Here is a 15,110-nt window from a genome sequence, read left to right as displayed (position 1 = left end):
AATCCACCTGGCATTACGGTGGGGAGAGAAAAGAGCAGTTCTGCTCATGCCTTCCAGGAGACCTGACCTGCTTTAAGCTGAGTGGTCCAGAGCTGACGGTATTTTGTGCTCCACATCTGATCTCAGCATCGTGTGTTTTATTAAACTTGATGTTGATTGCACCGGTCATAATTTACAATGATTAGAAATCCAGAGAGCTGCATTAGCCCCCAACCGGTGTGTGCAAACAGACCTCTGGAGCGCTCCAGGCGCAAGCACTGAGCGTGCAGCGGAGGCGAGCCACACTCCAGGAGCACACCGGTGGGGCAGGGGAGGAATGGCCCCTCTCTGTCTGGACAGACATGCTCTGTTCCACCCAGCTCACACACACGGCACACCTCACAGAAGCCCATTCCCGCTGCCAGGTGGGGAAACGCCTGCACCTCCGGCTGGGAGCTGTGTCTCACACTAAAATCCACTCGCCTTGCATCCATCCCAACACAGCATGAAATCCCAGTGCCTCTCCAGGGACCAGGGTATCCAAGAAACCCACAGATGGGAAGGAGGGGTCAGGGAGAAACCGTTTTTAAGACATTGCAGCCCTAAACAAATTAAACCATTTCAGAGCCTTTTTAAATGCTAATATGGCAATTTGCTAAGCGATTTATGTTCCATTTTGACATTTGCAAAGTGAATTAGATGCAAAACCCCACTAGTTGTAGTTCTACTTAGTAGCAAGAGATTTACTCAAAAATAACAGAAACGGAATCTCAGTATTTCTACATATCCAAAGTGCAATTACAGTAAAAACATTCAAATGTGCTTTAAAGCACCGACTTCCTCCGGAAAAAGAGAAAGAGATTTCTTTAGGTTTTGTATTTCCATTTATCCTGTCAGGATGAAACGTCACAGATATATTTTAGTTATGGCTTTAGGTTAAAATGAATAAAACCACAACAAAGCAAAAATGGGAGGATACGCTTTATAACCAGAGCCTACAAATATCTGAAATTTTCCAGTTTTGAGGAGAAAGAACTTGCTCTACCCAGAAGCACCGAATCTTTACAAAAGACAATTTGCCTCACAATTCAAAGAATTTATTTAAAGACACTGAGAAAAATAATTACTACTTCAAATCCTAATTTGCCTAAAAGCAAACACCTAAAGCCTAATTATAGCTTCCTATAAATGAGAGAAAAGACCCACCATCACATATGCTTAAACAAGCAACTGCTCTCTGACCGAGCAGTGCTAGGCACCCCCAAGCTCCTGCACTTCAAGGAGGCAGACATGCACACACACACAAAAAAAAAAAGGGGAAAAAAAAAGGCAGCTTTTGCCCCAGGAGGAGAAAAACTATTATCAGTAATTTCAACATCTAGACACACAGCAGAACTCTTCCATTATACAATGGATAGAGAGCCAACCCTGTCTCCTGCGGATTTTCTGGAGCATGCCGAACACCTTTCACACAGCACCAGCTCCCAAAACCCAGCACACTCAACAACGTAATGAGGACATCCAACTCCAGCAACTCCCTGTTCTTAGCACCGTATGTTTGGCCACATTTTTATGGAATCTCCAAGGTGGGGTTTCAGCTTTTATTTGGTGTTCTATTTCTTCTGGGAGAAACAGAAGAAAAAGAAGAAAAAAAAAAAAAAGAACGAACTCTTCCCCATTTCTGACTTTGCTATCTTACTTGTTCAACACAGGACATGCACAGTGGGTTTCAACTCCCACAAAGAGCCAGGATGTTTCATGCTATGGCCTTAGGCCTCTATTAAAAACAATTTAATTCACACAAGCCCTGTGAGGACTGACAAGCCCAACTGCTGCTGCTTGCAGAGCACTGGCGTGCTCCATTTTGCTCAGTGATTGCTTTGGGTTTTGCAGGAGACAACATCTCTCCCATTTTAAAACGTTCTGAATTTAACATGCTAGATGGACTCCTGCCTTGCAGAGCACAAGAACGTGAGTGCAGATCCGCTGGGGCAGAGAAACAGTCGGCCCGCCTGGCTGCTGTAACAAGTGGTGCTGTACGGGGAGTACAGGGAAGCCTCGCCACACTCAGCAGTCCCTTCTGCTTGAACATCCCCGGTCTTCAGAAATGCTGCTTGCAGAATATGAGTGGAAACATGCCAGCCTGTTCCCTTTAGCATCTGTTTATAGACCTATTATCCATGAATTCATTTAATCCCTTATTAGAGCTGCTGATACTGACCCCTCCACAACCTCCTGTAACAAAAATTTCCAGGAATCCACAACATGCTGTGTGAAGCATTACGTTCCTTCACCCATTTTAAACATATCTCCTGCTACTTCCACCAACTGCACCCTGGCTGTAGGAGCTAGTAAACAACAGCTCTGCGTTCAGCCGAGGCACTGCCTTCCTGATGTGAACTTTGATCCCACCTTCCTCCCCAAACAGAGCCACCCCAGGCTTTCCAGTCTGTCCTCATAAGGCAGCTGCTCCATCCCCTTCATGGCTTGGGTTGCCCTCCTCCGGAGGTACCATAATGTCCTTGAGATGCAGAGACCAGAACTGAACACAGTGCTGATGTGGGTGCACCAACACCTTATATAACAGCAAAATGACATAAAACAGATCTCTTGTTCTTAACATCCTTCCCTATGATGCCCAACGTTGCTGGCTTCTCCAGCTGCCCCCATGCTACAAGCCAATAATTTCAGAGAACTGTCAGCTGCAACTCAGATCTTTCCTGAGCTGCGCCTGCCGGGTCAGAGCATCACAACGTTTCAGGGAAAGACAGCAGCAGAGGGGCCTGAACAGAAAAGCAGTTTGTGACTGACAGTGCTTTCAAATCAGCTTCAACCAATCTTGAAACCCAGTGAGGTACCGACACCCTCGCACACTTATTTTGGAAGCATACCAGTCTGCGCACACACTGCCTGGGGAGAAAACAAGTGACAGAGTGCCTATTCAGAAAGGCAAATTTTACCCCTGAGAAGGGTCTTCTCCGAGAGCTGCGCATCCCCAAGCCACATCACAGCCTTTCTGCAAGGGAAATAATCTCTAACACAAACAGCAGAAGCTGCTCAGCACCAGTCTCCAGCACCCAGCCCCACACTCAAGACGTACGTGCAATTTTTCTTTTAGCAGCAAACTTCATTCTATCCAGCTGCTGTTTTGTTCTCTTCTTTTGCAATCTGCTCTCTTCCTTTGACTCCTGCTGTAATGGAAAAAAATACGGTGAGCACATACAATATGTAAGAAATACTACCAGCCCCCCTCCTCTCCACTACTCAGACACAAACACTGGTTCAAGAACAAGCATCTATTTGTGTGAAATTTGAATTTCAAACATAATTCAAACACATTCTGTAACTATTAAAAGCTGTGTGATAAGCATAATGAGCAAAAAGAGTTACAGACTGACATAAACAGAGAAGTAGTAGAGACAATAGACTTCATGCCAGTCACTACCATGCACTGCACCTGCTGCCCATGATTTTAGAGATAATTTGTTTGGCCTTCCTAAAACGTTGGTATTTGTAAGCACTCAGAAAAACAAAACCTTTTTATAACTGAACATCACACCCCTGTAAGCCAGGACTGTTTCCTGCCATGCAGCTTCTAGTACTCTGCCCAGACAATTTCAGGTGACCAAAACTAGAATCCTAGCCATTTCTGGGGACTCAGGCTAATACACCCCGAGGGCAGGAGAGCCAGCTGTTATTTACTCCTCATGCTATTATCTCATATTGCCACAAGTGTTTAATTTTTGAAGCTTGAATACTTCAGAAGTTTGTCGTCTCAAGGCCTCCCAGAATAACACCCAGACAAACAAGCGAAGTACATGCTGCTTTAAGCACACGGTCTGCAACCAGAATGGTCACAGGCTTAATTGGCACACATTTATGCAAGCTGCTGTCCTAACGGCTTAAGTGAGGGCGTACACATTACTGAAGGCTGGCACTGGACCACTTCCAATTTGTCTCTCTAAATCAGGTAGGATTAGGATCAAACCCAGTGTTTCAGGCAGAGACCCAAGCCTGACGGGGACAGGGCTTCCTATGGCTCTGCCTGCAGCTGCAATTGTTTTGGCTGTTCACGAGACTCACAAACTGGCCACACGCCTCTGCCTCTTACCTCTTGTGCTAGGAGGGGGGCTTCAAGGCAGGGCATGTGGCTTGGGCTACTTTAATGCTAACAGATATGCTGCTTATTTTCAAGTGTGATCAGTTTCTGCTGTCTGTTGCCTGTGTTTCCGAACCTGTAAAGTCCTTTGGACTGTACCTCTATGCTGAGTTTTATTCAAGACATCTCCAGCTCTAAGTGTTATCTGTAGATTTTATTAGTGTATATACACCACTTGCTCCCTCTTACAGATCATTAATGAGGATGTTAAAACACACAGAGACCTAATATTGATCCTTTTGGCCTCAGCTTTACATTTCTCCCAAACGAGCCTCTCTTCTGTCCATCACCAGCTTTTGCCGACAGTCTTTTAGCAGGATTTCAATCCAGGAATGTTACTATCTAGACCAAATTGAATTATTTATCCAACTAAGATTTTGCAAGACGTACTATTAAGTGGTTTCCTGAAACCCTAATACATTACAGCTTTTACATGCCCTAATACCTACGCATTCCTCACTTCCACTGATTTAAGAATCAGCTCACAACAAGGCAGCAATCATGCTCGGCAAGTGCATACACACACCCATGCTCACACCCAAGGGTTTTTTTCCTTTGACTGACTCCTTCTCTTCCCCACTCAGCCTGGCTTTCATGCCCTGTTTCTAAGGTCTGCCGCTGGGTCTCCAAAAGGCTGCTTCACAGCCAGGTTCTCTCTTGCCAGAAGCTGGATGCCTAGCTCACACTCAGCAGGTGAAATCCTCTCTCTTCCAAGGCCCTGGCATGTCACCCCTCTCCAGTTTTCCACAGGCCACAGGTTCTCCTACTCCAAACTTCCTTGCCTTTGTCTGCAGCAGCCCCATGCTGACCTTGCGGGCAGCCCACACCTAAGGGAGTGGGGAGACGTCTATGGGATCACACCACGATCAAGCTAGGATTATACGCTGGAGGAGGTTAAGCAACGGCTCTCCCACTCTCCCCAGAAGCCATGTCTAACAGTGCTAAACCTACTCCAGCTTGACAGGGGCAATTTAATCCTAGCAGGCCCTGTAAATCCCCAGCTCTTCTCTCCAGGCATCAATCTTCCCCTCATCACTCTTGCACTTGCCGGAAGGTCAACCCTGACACTCTCATCTGCAGCTCTCTTCCAGGACATGGATGTGATTTATGAGCACACCAAACTTTACACGGCTGCCAGTGCCTGCTCTGTGCACAGAGACACACGTTTACAGTATGCTCACCATGGGACAAGACAGGGCTCAAACACCTCTGGGGCTTTGGAGGGGAACAGTGTGCCCAGTGCCAGGCGGGCTGCCCAGTTTCACCGCACAGCTGAGTACGTGCCTTGGTTCCCCATGCTGGGTCCTGAAGAATCTCAACATTTACAACAGCAGCAGGAGTAAAATTATTGCAGGACACGTGTTGTACGAACCTCATACATTTGAGAAAGATGTTTAAATTGCTTAGCAGCATTCTACCAAACAGCCACAGTACAGCAAACCGCTGAAGCAAATCCAATTAATCCTGATGGGCCAAAATATACACACACATCTCAATTCCAAGAATTCTTAAATCTTCTTTATTTTTAAACCCAGAATTTAAAACACACCTTTTAATTAGGATTTATGGCTGTTTGTACCTCTGCTGGGAAAGAGCCTCACAGGCCCTGGAGTGCTCTGCATAAATGCAGGCATGGATGGTAGAAACAGAAGGGGCCAAGAAAATTCAGGGAAGACAACAGGCCTTGCTCTTTCTGACCCAACCTTTTAATGCTCATCTGTCTACAAGGATAATAGGAACTCAAGGGGGCACTCAACCAACTGCCTTTCTAATAAGATCACTAGTCCAAAAATAATCTTAATCAATTAAAATATTCCCAAACTGCAGCCAATACTCCTAGTTACAAGGTCATCTCCAACACACAACTTCCAGGGGAAACTAATTATTACAGCAGAGACAAGGTGGGAGCTGTGCACCTCTGCTCAGTGCCAGCCTGGATAGCATCTCCCTCTCCTTTGCCGTCAATTTAAAGCATAATGGCCAGAAGGAATCCAAATTCTCTTCCTGTGTGTCAGGCTCTGCAGTTTAATTTATGATGCTCTCTTATGAGCAATTTCACTGTCAGCATTGTACACAGATCAAGAAAAAGACAGATTTCCAAAGTTCCCTACACATTTAGGGGAAGGCAGACACTATTCTTCTTCCTTGCTTTTTTTTCACCTGCTTGGTTTCACCAGACAGCAGGAAATCAAATTCCCATTTTAAAAATGCTTTTGCACATACTTAAGAGAACCTGACTCTGCCAGCAGAAACAGATACAGCTCCACTTGCTTCTAAAAGCCCGTAAATGGAAGCCAGTAGCCAGCCTCCCACATCCTGCTCCCTTGAATCCACACCATAAACCACAGAAATCAGCTTCTACTGACTCAGGGAAGGAAAGGCAACGGAAGAATGTCTCCATAGCTAACAGTGCAGACTGCAAAGTCAAAAGGTCTGGGTAATTTTACCGCCCAACAGCAGTTGGGACCATCTAACAATAGGGCACAGCCAAACACCACACGTCCTGCATGGGAAATATGCAGCTGAAAACCAGACTAATTTATTTTTAAAAGCCAATTAGATGTTGGAAGTGCCACGTTCAGCTCTGGCCAAGGCTGCTGGTGAAATTAATATCACACCCTACTTTATTAGTCTCTGACTTCAGTTCAGAATCTGTTTCAGCTCTGCTCTGTCTTTCAGCTCATTAGAACAAACCTGCTGGAAGTGGAGACTCAAACAACAGGACACAATGGGGGCTTGTGCCAGACAAGTAGTTCCTTACACACAGGAGGGAGGCCTCTGCAGAGAAAAGGGCTTTTACCAGGCTGTGAGGCACCTGGATTCAGACCAATCTGATCTCCAAGGAGCAAGTGCAGCAGAACCACGAAGCCTCCTTGAGAGCGTATTCACACTGTGTTCTCCTCTGGGAACTGGAGGCACCGGATCCCCTGGTACCACTGCAGAGCCCATGGGGACAGCAGAGTGGTGCAGCAATATTCCCACATGGCTCTGCTTCCCTCGGATGGTCAGTAGTGTGAGGTGGGCACTGCCATCCTGGCTGTGATGCTTCCAACGCCATCCTTTCCATAGCAAGATATCCCTCAAGCCGTGCCTGGTCCCAAGGTGAGTGCCCACAGCCACAGCTGCGGAACAGGACAGGGTTGTGGCTGGGTATTCCGGCCAAAGCCCAAACACAGCTCCCTGTTTCTATCAAAACCAGTACCTAATCTGCAATATCGATACATACTGCTATTTACCCAGACTGTGACTATCTCCAAACACAGGAATACTCAGGCAAAGGCATGTTCCACACCAAAGGGAAGATGGGCCATGGATGCCATGCAGAAACAGATGGCACCATCACCCTCGAGTCTTGTCTATGTCCCCCCCAAGGGCTGGCAGAGCTGATCAACCTGGCAGAAAGAGCCTATGAGACTTCATGCAAACTCTACAAGTGGAGGCAGGTACGCTCAAAGCTCCCAAAGGATCTACCCAGGAAAAACAGACCCTTTCAAAAGGTTCCAAAAAGCTGCTGAGCTGCTGTGGGATCAATTTCACTGAAGGCTGCAGATCAGTCAAATAGCTTAGCACAACTACTGGGCCTCTGGCAGTGTTCGATGTTCATGCTTGGTTAGGCATCCTGCTGGGTGACAATCACCTTTCAGACATGGCTTCAGAAAATCTTGGGGGTCAAAGAGTCTTTACCAACAGCCCGATTCAAGCAGGATGTTCATGAGACAGACCAGGAATTGCTATGCTTGGACAGAGCATTGTCGGGCACTATTTGAAATACTGTGGTTTTGTGAATGACCACCCATCCTCTGGCATGGGCAAACAATTCCCTGCAGGACTTAAACAGTCAGGGGAGACAGGAACCTGCTCATTTGTCATGTCTGCATTTTTAAAAGATAACAGTCCGCACAAAGAAGGTCATCTCCTCTTGTTTCCACAAAGCCAGAGAGACTGTCCTTGTTTTGTCTGACCCTTCCCAAAAAAAGAAAGGCGTTACCTGAATCCAACAATTATACACAGTAGATATCAGAAAGCCCCATATCCAGAAAATTTCCTTCTGATGCAGCATTGCAGATGTCACAGCACAGACATGAGCAAAGAAAGAAAACTTGGCAAAATAACATGGATGAGCTTGATAATCCAGCATGACTGAAAAATTCCTGGGAGAGGCAGTCTGCCAAAGATCATCAAAAGTGAGAAGCTGGAGGCTTTCCAGGTGCAGCTGCTACAAGATCTGCTGGTCTGGAAGCAGAACCAGAGACTTGTTCTATAGATACCTGCCAAGAGACTGCCAAGGAAGAAAGCCATCGAATCGATGATGCCCAAATTGTCCTTGTAGCTTTTGATTCATAAGGAACCATGTCCTAACAGATGCAAGATTAATTGAGAATGTATTGTTCTCTAAAATTGCTATTGATCGAAGCTTCCCACACCTCCTCTTGAACACATAACAAGGTCTTACTAGAGCAAGAACAACAGTTACAAGGTTCAAAATTGAAATTCAACTTGATGTACACTGAAGAGCTGAGACAGTTACAGAAGCCAGACAGTTATTTTTTTGAGATTCCAAGTAAATCACATTTTTGGGTTTGATTTTGCAGAAAACAACACGACAAGAGACTGTGGCACTGGATCTGGAAGCTGATGACTCACAGAAAGAGACTGAACTGAATAAATCCACTCATTCAACTGACTGAACTGTTGTCACTTAAACAGAACCTAATTGGCTCTTTAACAGCCTCTCTGAGCATATCCTTTTCTGTAATATGACCGATTATTCCATCAGAATTTATTGTTTATAGACAAACTTACAGAACAGTCAGGGAGCCTAACCTTTTTATAGATGTGTTTTAAGAGACGTTTGTTTCCTCTTTTTCAGATACGTGCACATTGAGATGAATAATTGCAGACAATAACAGGTCCTGATCTTTTATGTACTGCAGCAGCTCTTATAGCTGCTGATTTCTTTTTTCCTTATAGGTTTCACAATAAAGGCCAGTGATGCAGCAGACATCTGAAGTTAACTTAGCATATTGCAGAGCTAAGGGTTTAACCCCACCGAACTATTACTGCCATATGTTCCATTTCTTTCAGGGACTTTCCCAATGGGAAAGAACTCAGACAATGTGAAGAAAAAACATCCAATATCATTTGCCCTACAGCTTCTTACTGTTTATTTCTAGTGCTTTTCCCCTCTTCACATGATAATCGCCTTATTGTACAGAAGCATGCTGCAGATGTGGGAGTGAAAGGGACTTGATTCAAGATCTACAGCTTGAGAGTGAACCAAAATGCTTTTGAAAATGGTGGAATTACAAAAAGCAGCTTAGGATCTCCAATCACCAGCAAGACAGAGTAAAGCTTTAACAGTCACACATAAAAAAATGGTTCTAATAATTTCCTCTCGTGTACCTCACTCAGTTGAGGACAGATTCTCAGGACTCTGGGTTTCCCCCAGGCGGGAGGAGCTCCTCATCCAAACACCAATGTAACAGACACAGACATTTCAATCTCTTAAGGGTAAGGTTGATGTTTGTAAGATGATGCTACAGATCTGAGCCTTTATGTCTTAGCTAGGCACATCCACACTGTGGTTCATCTTTACACCCTATGGAAGTGAGTTAAAAACTCAGGCTTCTATAATTCAGGATCAGTTTACCAGACACCAGCTGTGTCTGAGCTACTCACAAGCCTGTGTTCCGAATCATTTTCTTATCTATTTGCACATAATACAGAATCATGTTTCTAAGGTTTAGCTGGAAATCAATCAAATAAAAATTATGAAAAAAAAGATTTGTAAAGGGATTGAGGAAAGGTTACTTTTAAATTACGTTTCAAATTCAGTTCTGAGAGGATTTGGTTATCAAATCCCAGACTCATAACTCACCCTCATGAAGCACACCATTCATTTCCTAGTCAAATAGGATTTGATTCATCTCCTATGTAAGGAAAGGAACAGCACAATACCCTCTGCGCAAAGCCTGACCCCAGCATGTACAGCGTGGGATGCTTGGGCACTCTCCTGCGACAGCAGGGCCCTGCACAAGCTCTGGACACCACAGGCTGACCACTGACCTCTCCATCGCTGTCAGATATAACAATAAACGCATCCACAAAACTGCGCTTCTTCTTGGTATTGGCTGGGTTCCTCTTCTCTTCCTCCTCTTCCTCCCCATCCTGACCTCGAGAGTCCAGGCCCTCTGTGGGCTTCTTCTTCCTCGGCATCCTTCACTCTGGAACAGAGGGAAAGATTAAAAGCCATTTGTTTCCTTCCGATTTAAGATTTCTCCTAACAGCCATCCTTTTTTGGGTATTTTAAAGCAAAATACCCCAGGCATTAGAACCTTATTACAAAGCATGGTGGATTTAGCGTTACTGGGAGCCACACGTACTAGTCACTACTCATCTAGCTAAGAATACTTTATTATAGCTGATTGCTAAAAAGGGTTTCAGGGGAAAAGCAATGCAGACCAAAGCCACTCTGAATGCCCTTTGCTCTAAAGCAATGAGGCTTTCCTCTTAAAGCTCATGAGCAAACTCCTCCAAAGCATCACTTCACAGCAGGCGTCCCACCCTCCAACACAAACCCGAACTTCCCCTCCTCAGCTGTGGAGCACACTCCTTCACTGTCTTGGTGCAGAACAAACCAGGCTGTGGCAGCAGATCAAGCTGAAACTTGCATGCCAGAATGAGAAGCCACCACAACACAGCCATTTGTCAGCTTTTATATTCAACAAAACAAGGAGGAAAGGCATGTTCCTCAAAGGATGCTGTTTTGCTCTCAGCACAGTAGCTCAGCGGAAGGCTGCACCAGCACTACAAAAAGGTAAAATGCAGGCGATAGCAGTAGGCAGTTTGGAAACAAGACAACAGGTTTATCTCACAGCCTGGCTTTCTCAATGAGCATCAGCCTTCGGAAGTCCTCTGTGCAGACATGCCTGAACCATTCGTATTAAAGAAGGCACTTGACAAGCAGGGAGGAACCTGCTGAGCATTATTAGTGCAAACCTGAGTGCTCTATGAACAGCACAATTGAGGGCAGGTGCCCACACAATGCAAGCTAGTACTTCAGCATCTCCTTTCCCTGCCAGCACACAGACTGTCAGAGGGAGATGCACAGCAAGCATTAGCCACTTTGATAAAAAAGGACTCTGACAAGAGGATCAGGAAGAGATCTCAGTGAACAAGTGCAGCAGAACGGCACACAGAGTTAAACCACCCCTTCCTGTCTATGTTTGCTGTTCACCAAATAACAACATTTGATGCTTCCCAAACTGTGATGTAAAAGAGCCTTACAAAAGCAGGCTGAGCATGATCAGCTCTGTTTAAGTTAGAATTAAACATGTGCAGAGCAGTTAAGCAACAAGCCCCTCGTTACACACCAGAGAACGGCAGAGCTGGAAACACAAGTCAAGTTGGCCAGATCCCAGACCAGTGTCCTTCCACAGGATCATTCTGCCTTCTTTCAAGATCACTGAAATAGCCCAAATGTGCTGCTTAGATCTAAAATAAGAGTAAGAGAAGATGCAAGAAAGACCCTACATCACCCAACATAGAGCCAAACCCTTCTCTGTAACACCACAAAATTGCAGACAGCTGCTGTGTGTACAAACACTAAAGAGCCAGAAGTTAAAAATCCCTGTCAGCACTGAGAACAGCAGTGCACTGCTCCATCTACAGTCCGAGGCATCAAGGTGAGGCTGAGCAGAATACATGCATTCCCTCCCTGCTATCTGCAGCCTTCCAAAGCTCCCTTAGCCCCTCTGCTTCCCTTCCTCTGCAAATACATGTACACACATGCCTAGAGACAAAAGATGATTATCCCAGTGAGTCATATTTGCACCGAAGGTTTGCTGACCTCTCTGAAGACAGAATATTGTACAAATGGCACGCACAGCTCCAGAAGTGACTGCAGTCCACAAATGTTTGTCTGTTCAGGAAGGGGAAATAAAAGCAAGTGCTGCTTTTGGAAAACCACTGGCTCCTGCAAAACAAAGCTGTTCTGCTCCAGCTGGGCTGAACTCTGGTCTTGTTAGAATATTCCCATCATACCTTCCCCATTTTTTATCTTTTGCTCCTGATTGTCTCTTTGCCCTCTGCTCAAAGAGATGAGCCAAGCCTCACACCCAGCTGCTGAGAACCACCCCACAAAGGGTATCTGTCACCGTGGGGAACAGTCCCTTATCAGAAGAAAACCACTTACACAGATAGGCATTTTGGCAGGGCAATGGGGAGGGGAGCACTGGCGAGGCCTGCACCTCCAGTACATGAGCCTACACAGGGCCACACTGGTTTTGGAGAGACAGCCTATAAACCTTTTTACCACCAAAACAAAAACAAACAGCAACAAGCAACTGCCATGCTGTCTTCTTTTCTTTAAATCCACGCTGCTATCACCAGCTCTCCTCTGACTCTGTGACACATCTTCTGCTTGATGCACTATGCTAAGTAAGAGCTCACTGAGAAATATCAGCTGGAGTTATGATGAGTCACTTACCTTCAACATTTAAAGGAAAGAAAAAAAATAAAAAAATATGTAAGATATGTAACCACACAACTCCCACAACGCTTCTGAAAATGAAGGGACTGGTGGCAAAGAAAAATCTCTGTAAATGTAACTAAGGGAACAAGACAAGTAAGAGATCGCTCATAGCTGTGCTAGTCTGAGGCTATGAGTAGGAGAGCAGTAATGGCTTTTATTAGACAAGCTGGTATAACTGAAGGAAGAAAACACGCATCACAGCACGTGTTTTACCTACTCCTCGGGTACGGAAGTTCAGCACAGAAGCTATATTTTCCTTTTAGCACTCTTAGAAAGGACAGTTGCCAATACCTGAGATGGCAATACCTGCCTTCATGCTCAGCAAAAAAGGCCAAAGTCTGAATTATCCAAAACTATCTTTGCAGTTTGGCTCACAGACTTGTTTTCCAGTTGTCCAGGTTTTTTTCCAACTCTGAATTTAAGAGAATTTATTTGTAAATGCTCTTGACAGCAAAGGTGACCTCCTGACAAGGGACTCACACATGCCACGCTTCTCCAGTCACATTTTTAGGGATATCCTTGAAGATCCCCAACTTGTGATTATTTGTCATTTTCCCTCTCATCTATCATTTTGATGAATCAGAAAGCAATTACCGACAGAATAATTCTAAATCTTGACACTGCAGCTACAGACCTGCCAAGCTGTGACAGCTTGAAAAATGCTTGAAAATGAAGCCAAAAATGAATGACTCTCATCCCCGGATGAGTTTCTGAGCCATTTGAGACACAGGCTGTCGCTTTGTAAACAACTCCCCCCACCTCAGGAAGAAGAGGCACGACGCTCCCCGGCAGCACCGCAACGTGGCTCCATGTTCAGGCAGGTCAGCACTGCACACCTCCCTGGAAATATCATCCCTGGACCTCCAGCTCGACCCAGCACACAGGGCCCAGCTGATGCTCTGCGCCAGCAGGACATGAGGGCTGACGATGCCCCAGGGAGAGAGGAACTGTTTACAGGATTTATCCGTTGATGGAGCTGGCTCTTCACAAGAAGGGACACGGGGACCACAGAGGCCACACATGCCCAAGTGCTGCGCATCTGTAAATGCCGCTGAGCTCCGCAGGAGATGCCAGCTCCTCACCTGCCCTCTAGACCAACCCAAGCAAGTCCCACACACAGCACCTCTCCCTCCCAGCACCCACCTGAGACCCTCCTGAACCCCTGCCAGGGCCCTGCAGCCACACCGACCAGGCCGCCCCCCTGCCAGGGCCCTGCAGCCACACCGACCAGGCCGGGGTCAAAGAGCTACTCCACAAGCACCACCCTGGGTGAAGCACAGGGGTTCCCAGGCGGGAAAGGGGCGAGCTCAGGAAGAAGGGGATCAGCCCCAGGAGGGGTTAAGCGAGGGGGGGGAAGCATGCTGGCGCTGCCCCAGGAGAAGGGGAGGGAGCCAGACCCAGCAGGGGGAACAGGAGGGGCAGCGGCTGGCCCCGGGCCCCACCGGGAGTGCCTCAGGGGGTGAGGCCAGGGCAGAGCTCTGGGGTTGGTTTTGGGGTAGCCTCCCCAGGGGACAGCCCCGGGAGCGGAGTTCCAGGGTGCCCCCTGGGCAAGGGGCACAGCGCCGGGGTCCCCTCCAGGGCAAGAAACTGGGGCACAGGCCTTGAGGGGGAAGGGGCACCCAGGGGACAGGGGGCCGCTAGGCGCCCCGTGGGGTTCAGCCCTGGACCGGCCTCAGGGGTCGGTCCCGGGCTCTGCCCAGGGAGGACCGACGGCCCCGGGCAGGGGGATGCGGCGGCCGGGCCCAGGAACCCCGCGGCGGCCGGGGGCGAGCCCCGGGGCGGCGGGCCCGGCGCGGTGCGGCAGGCCCCGCAAGGCACAGGTACTCACCGGGCCCGGGCCTCCCACGGGCCGGCGCCGGCGCCGCGCACCCCGCCGGGCCGCCCCGTTGCGCGGCCACAGGCGGCGGCGCCGCTGCCTCCCCACCGGGCCGCCCCGCCGCGCCGGCCCCGGTCGGCGGGTCTCTCACCGCACTCAAGTTGGCGGCGGAGGCCTCATTGCCCTCACCCAAGATGGCGGCGGCAGCTTCGCGGCGCGTCACGCGGCCGTCGACGCGCTGAAGCGGGAGGCGCCATGTCGCGGGCGGGCCCGGCACGGAGTGGCCTGTGGGCCCCGGCGCCTCGTCCTGAAGCGCAGCCGGAGGCGCTGGCGCAGTTTTCTCGGCCCGGTGCCGGGCGCTGCAGGCGGAGCAGCGCGCGCCGGTTCCCTATGAGGAGGCTAGCACGGAGGGGGAAGGGGGGCACCATTAGCCCCCTACCTGCGAAGCGTCCGCGTCTCAAAAGTTACCCCTGCGCTTAACACCGCCTCCGCAGCACCCACTGTGCCGCTCAAACGCCCACAAAGACGGCGGACGGCGGCGCGCACCTCCCTGCCCACAACCGACATGGCCACCGCCGCCTCCCTTCGCGGGCAACGCGAGGACGCGCACCACTCTCGCGGGA

At 48.1% G+C, this 15,110-nt stretch overlaps 1 protein-coding gene across 12 annotated transcripts in view; it reads right to left on the bottom strand.

The window, feature by feature from the left end:
• The window catches only part of UIMC1 (ubiquitin interaction motif containing 1), a 39,444-nt gene extending 24,381 nt beyond the window's left edge, over positions 1-15,063 (bottom strand). For 8 of the 12 annotated variants that reach the window (XM_080398014.1, XM_080398022.1, XM_080398023.1 and 5 more), the window contains exons 1-3: positions 14,500-14,670; positions 10,205-10,362; positions 3,080-3,170 (exon numbers count right to left, since the gene is read on the bottom strand). In XM_080398014.1, the coding sequence (XP_080254140.1) occupies positions 3,080-3,170; positions 10,205-10,354 (241 nt within the window). In that variant the 5' untranslated portion in view covers positions 10,355-10,362; positions 14,500-14,670. The other 4 variants (XM_080398018.1, XM_080398019.1, XM_080398020.1 and 1 more) reach the window with 4 other exon arrangements.
• Between the last annotated feature and the right edge of the window lie 47 nt (positions 15,064-15,110).

The sequence above is a fragment of the Falco punctatus genome (assembly GCF_963210335.1).
Source record: "Falco punctatus genome assembly, chromosome: 8".
Classification (NCBI taxonomy): domain Eukaryota; kingdom Metazoa; phylum Chordata; class Aves; order Falconiformes; family Falconidae; genus Falco; species Falco punctatus.
This window is presented reverse-complemented; position numbering and strand designations above follow the sequence as displayed.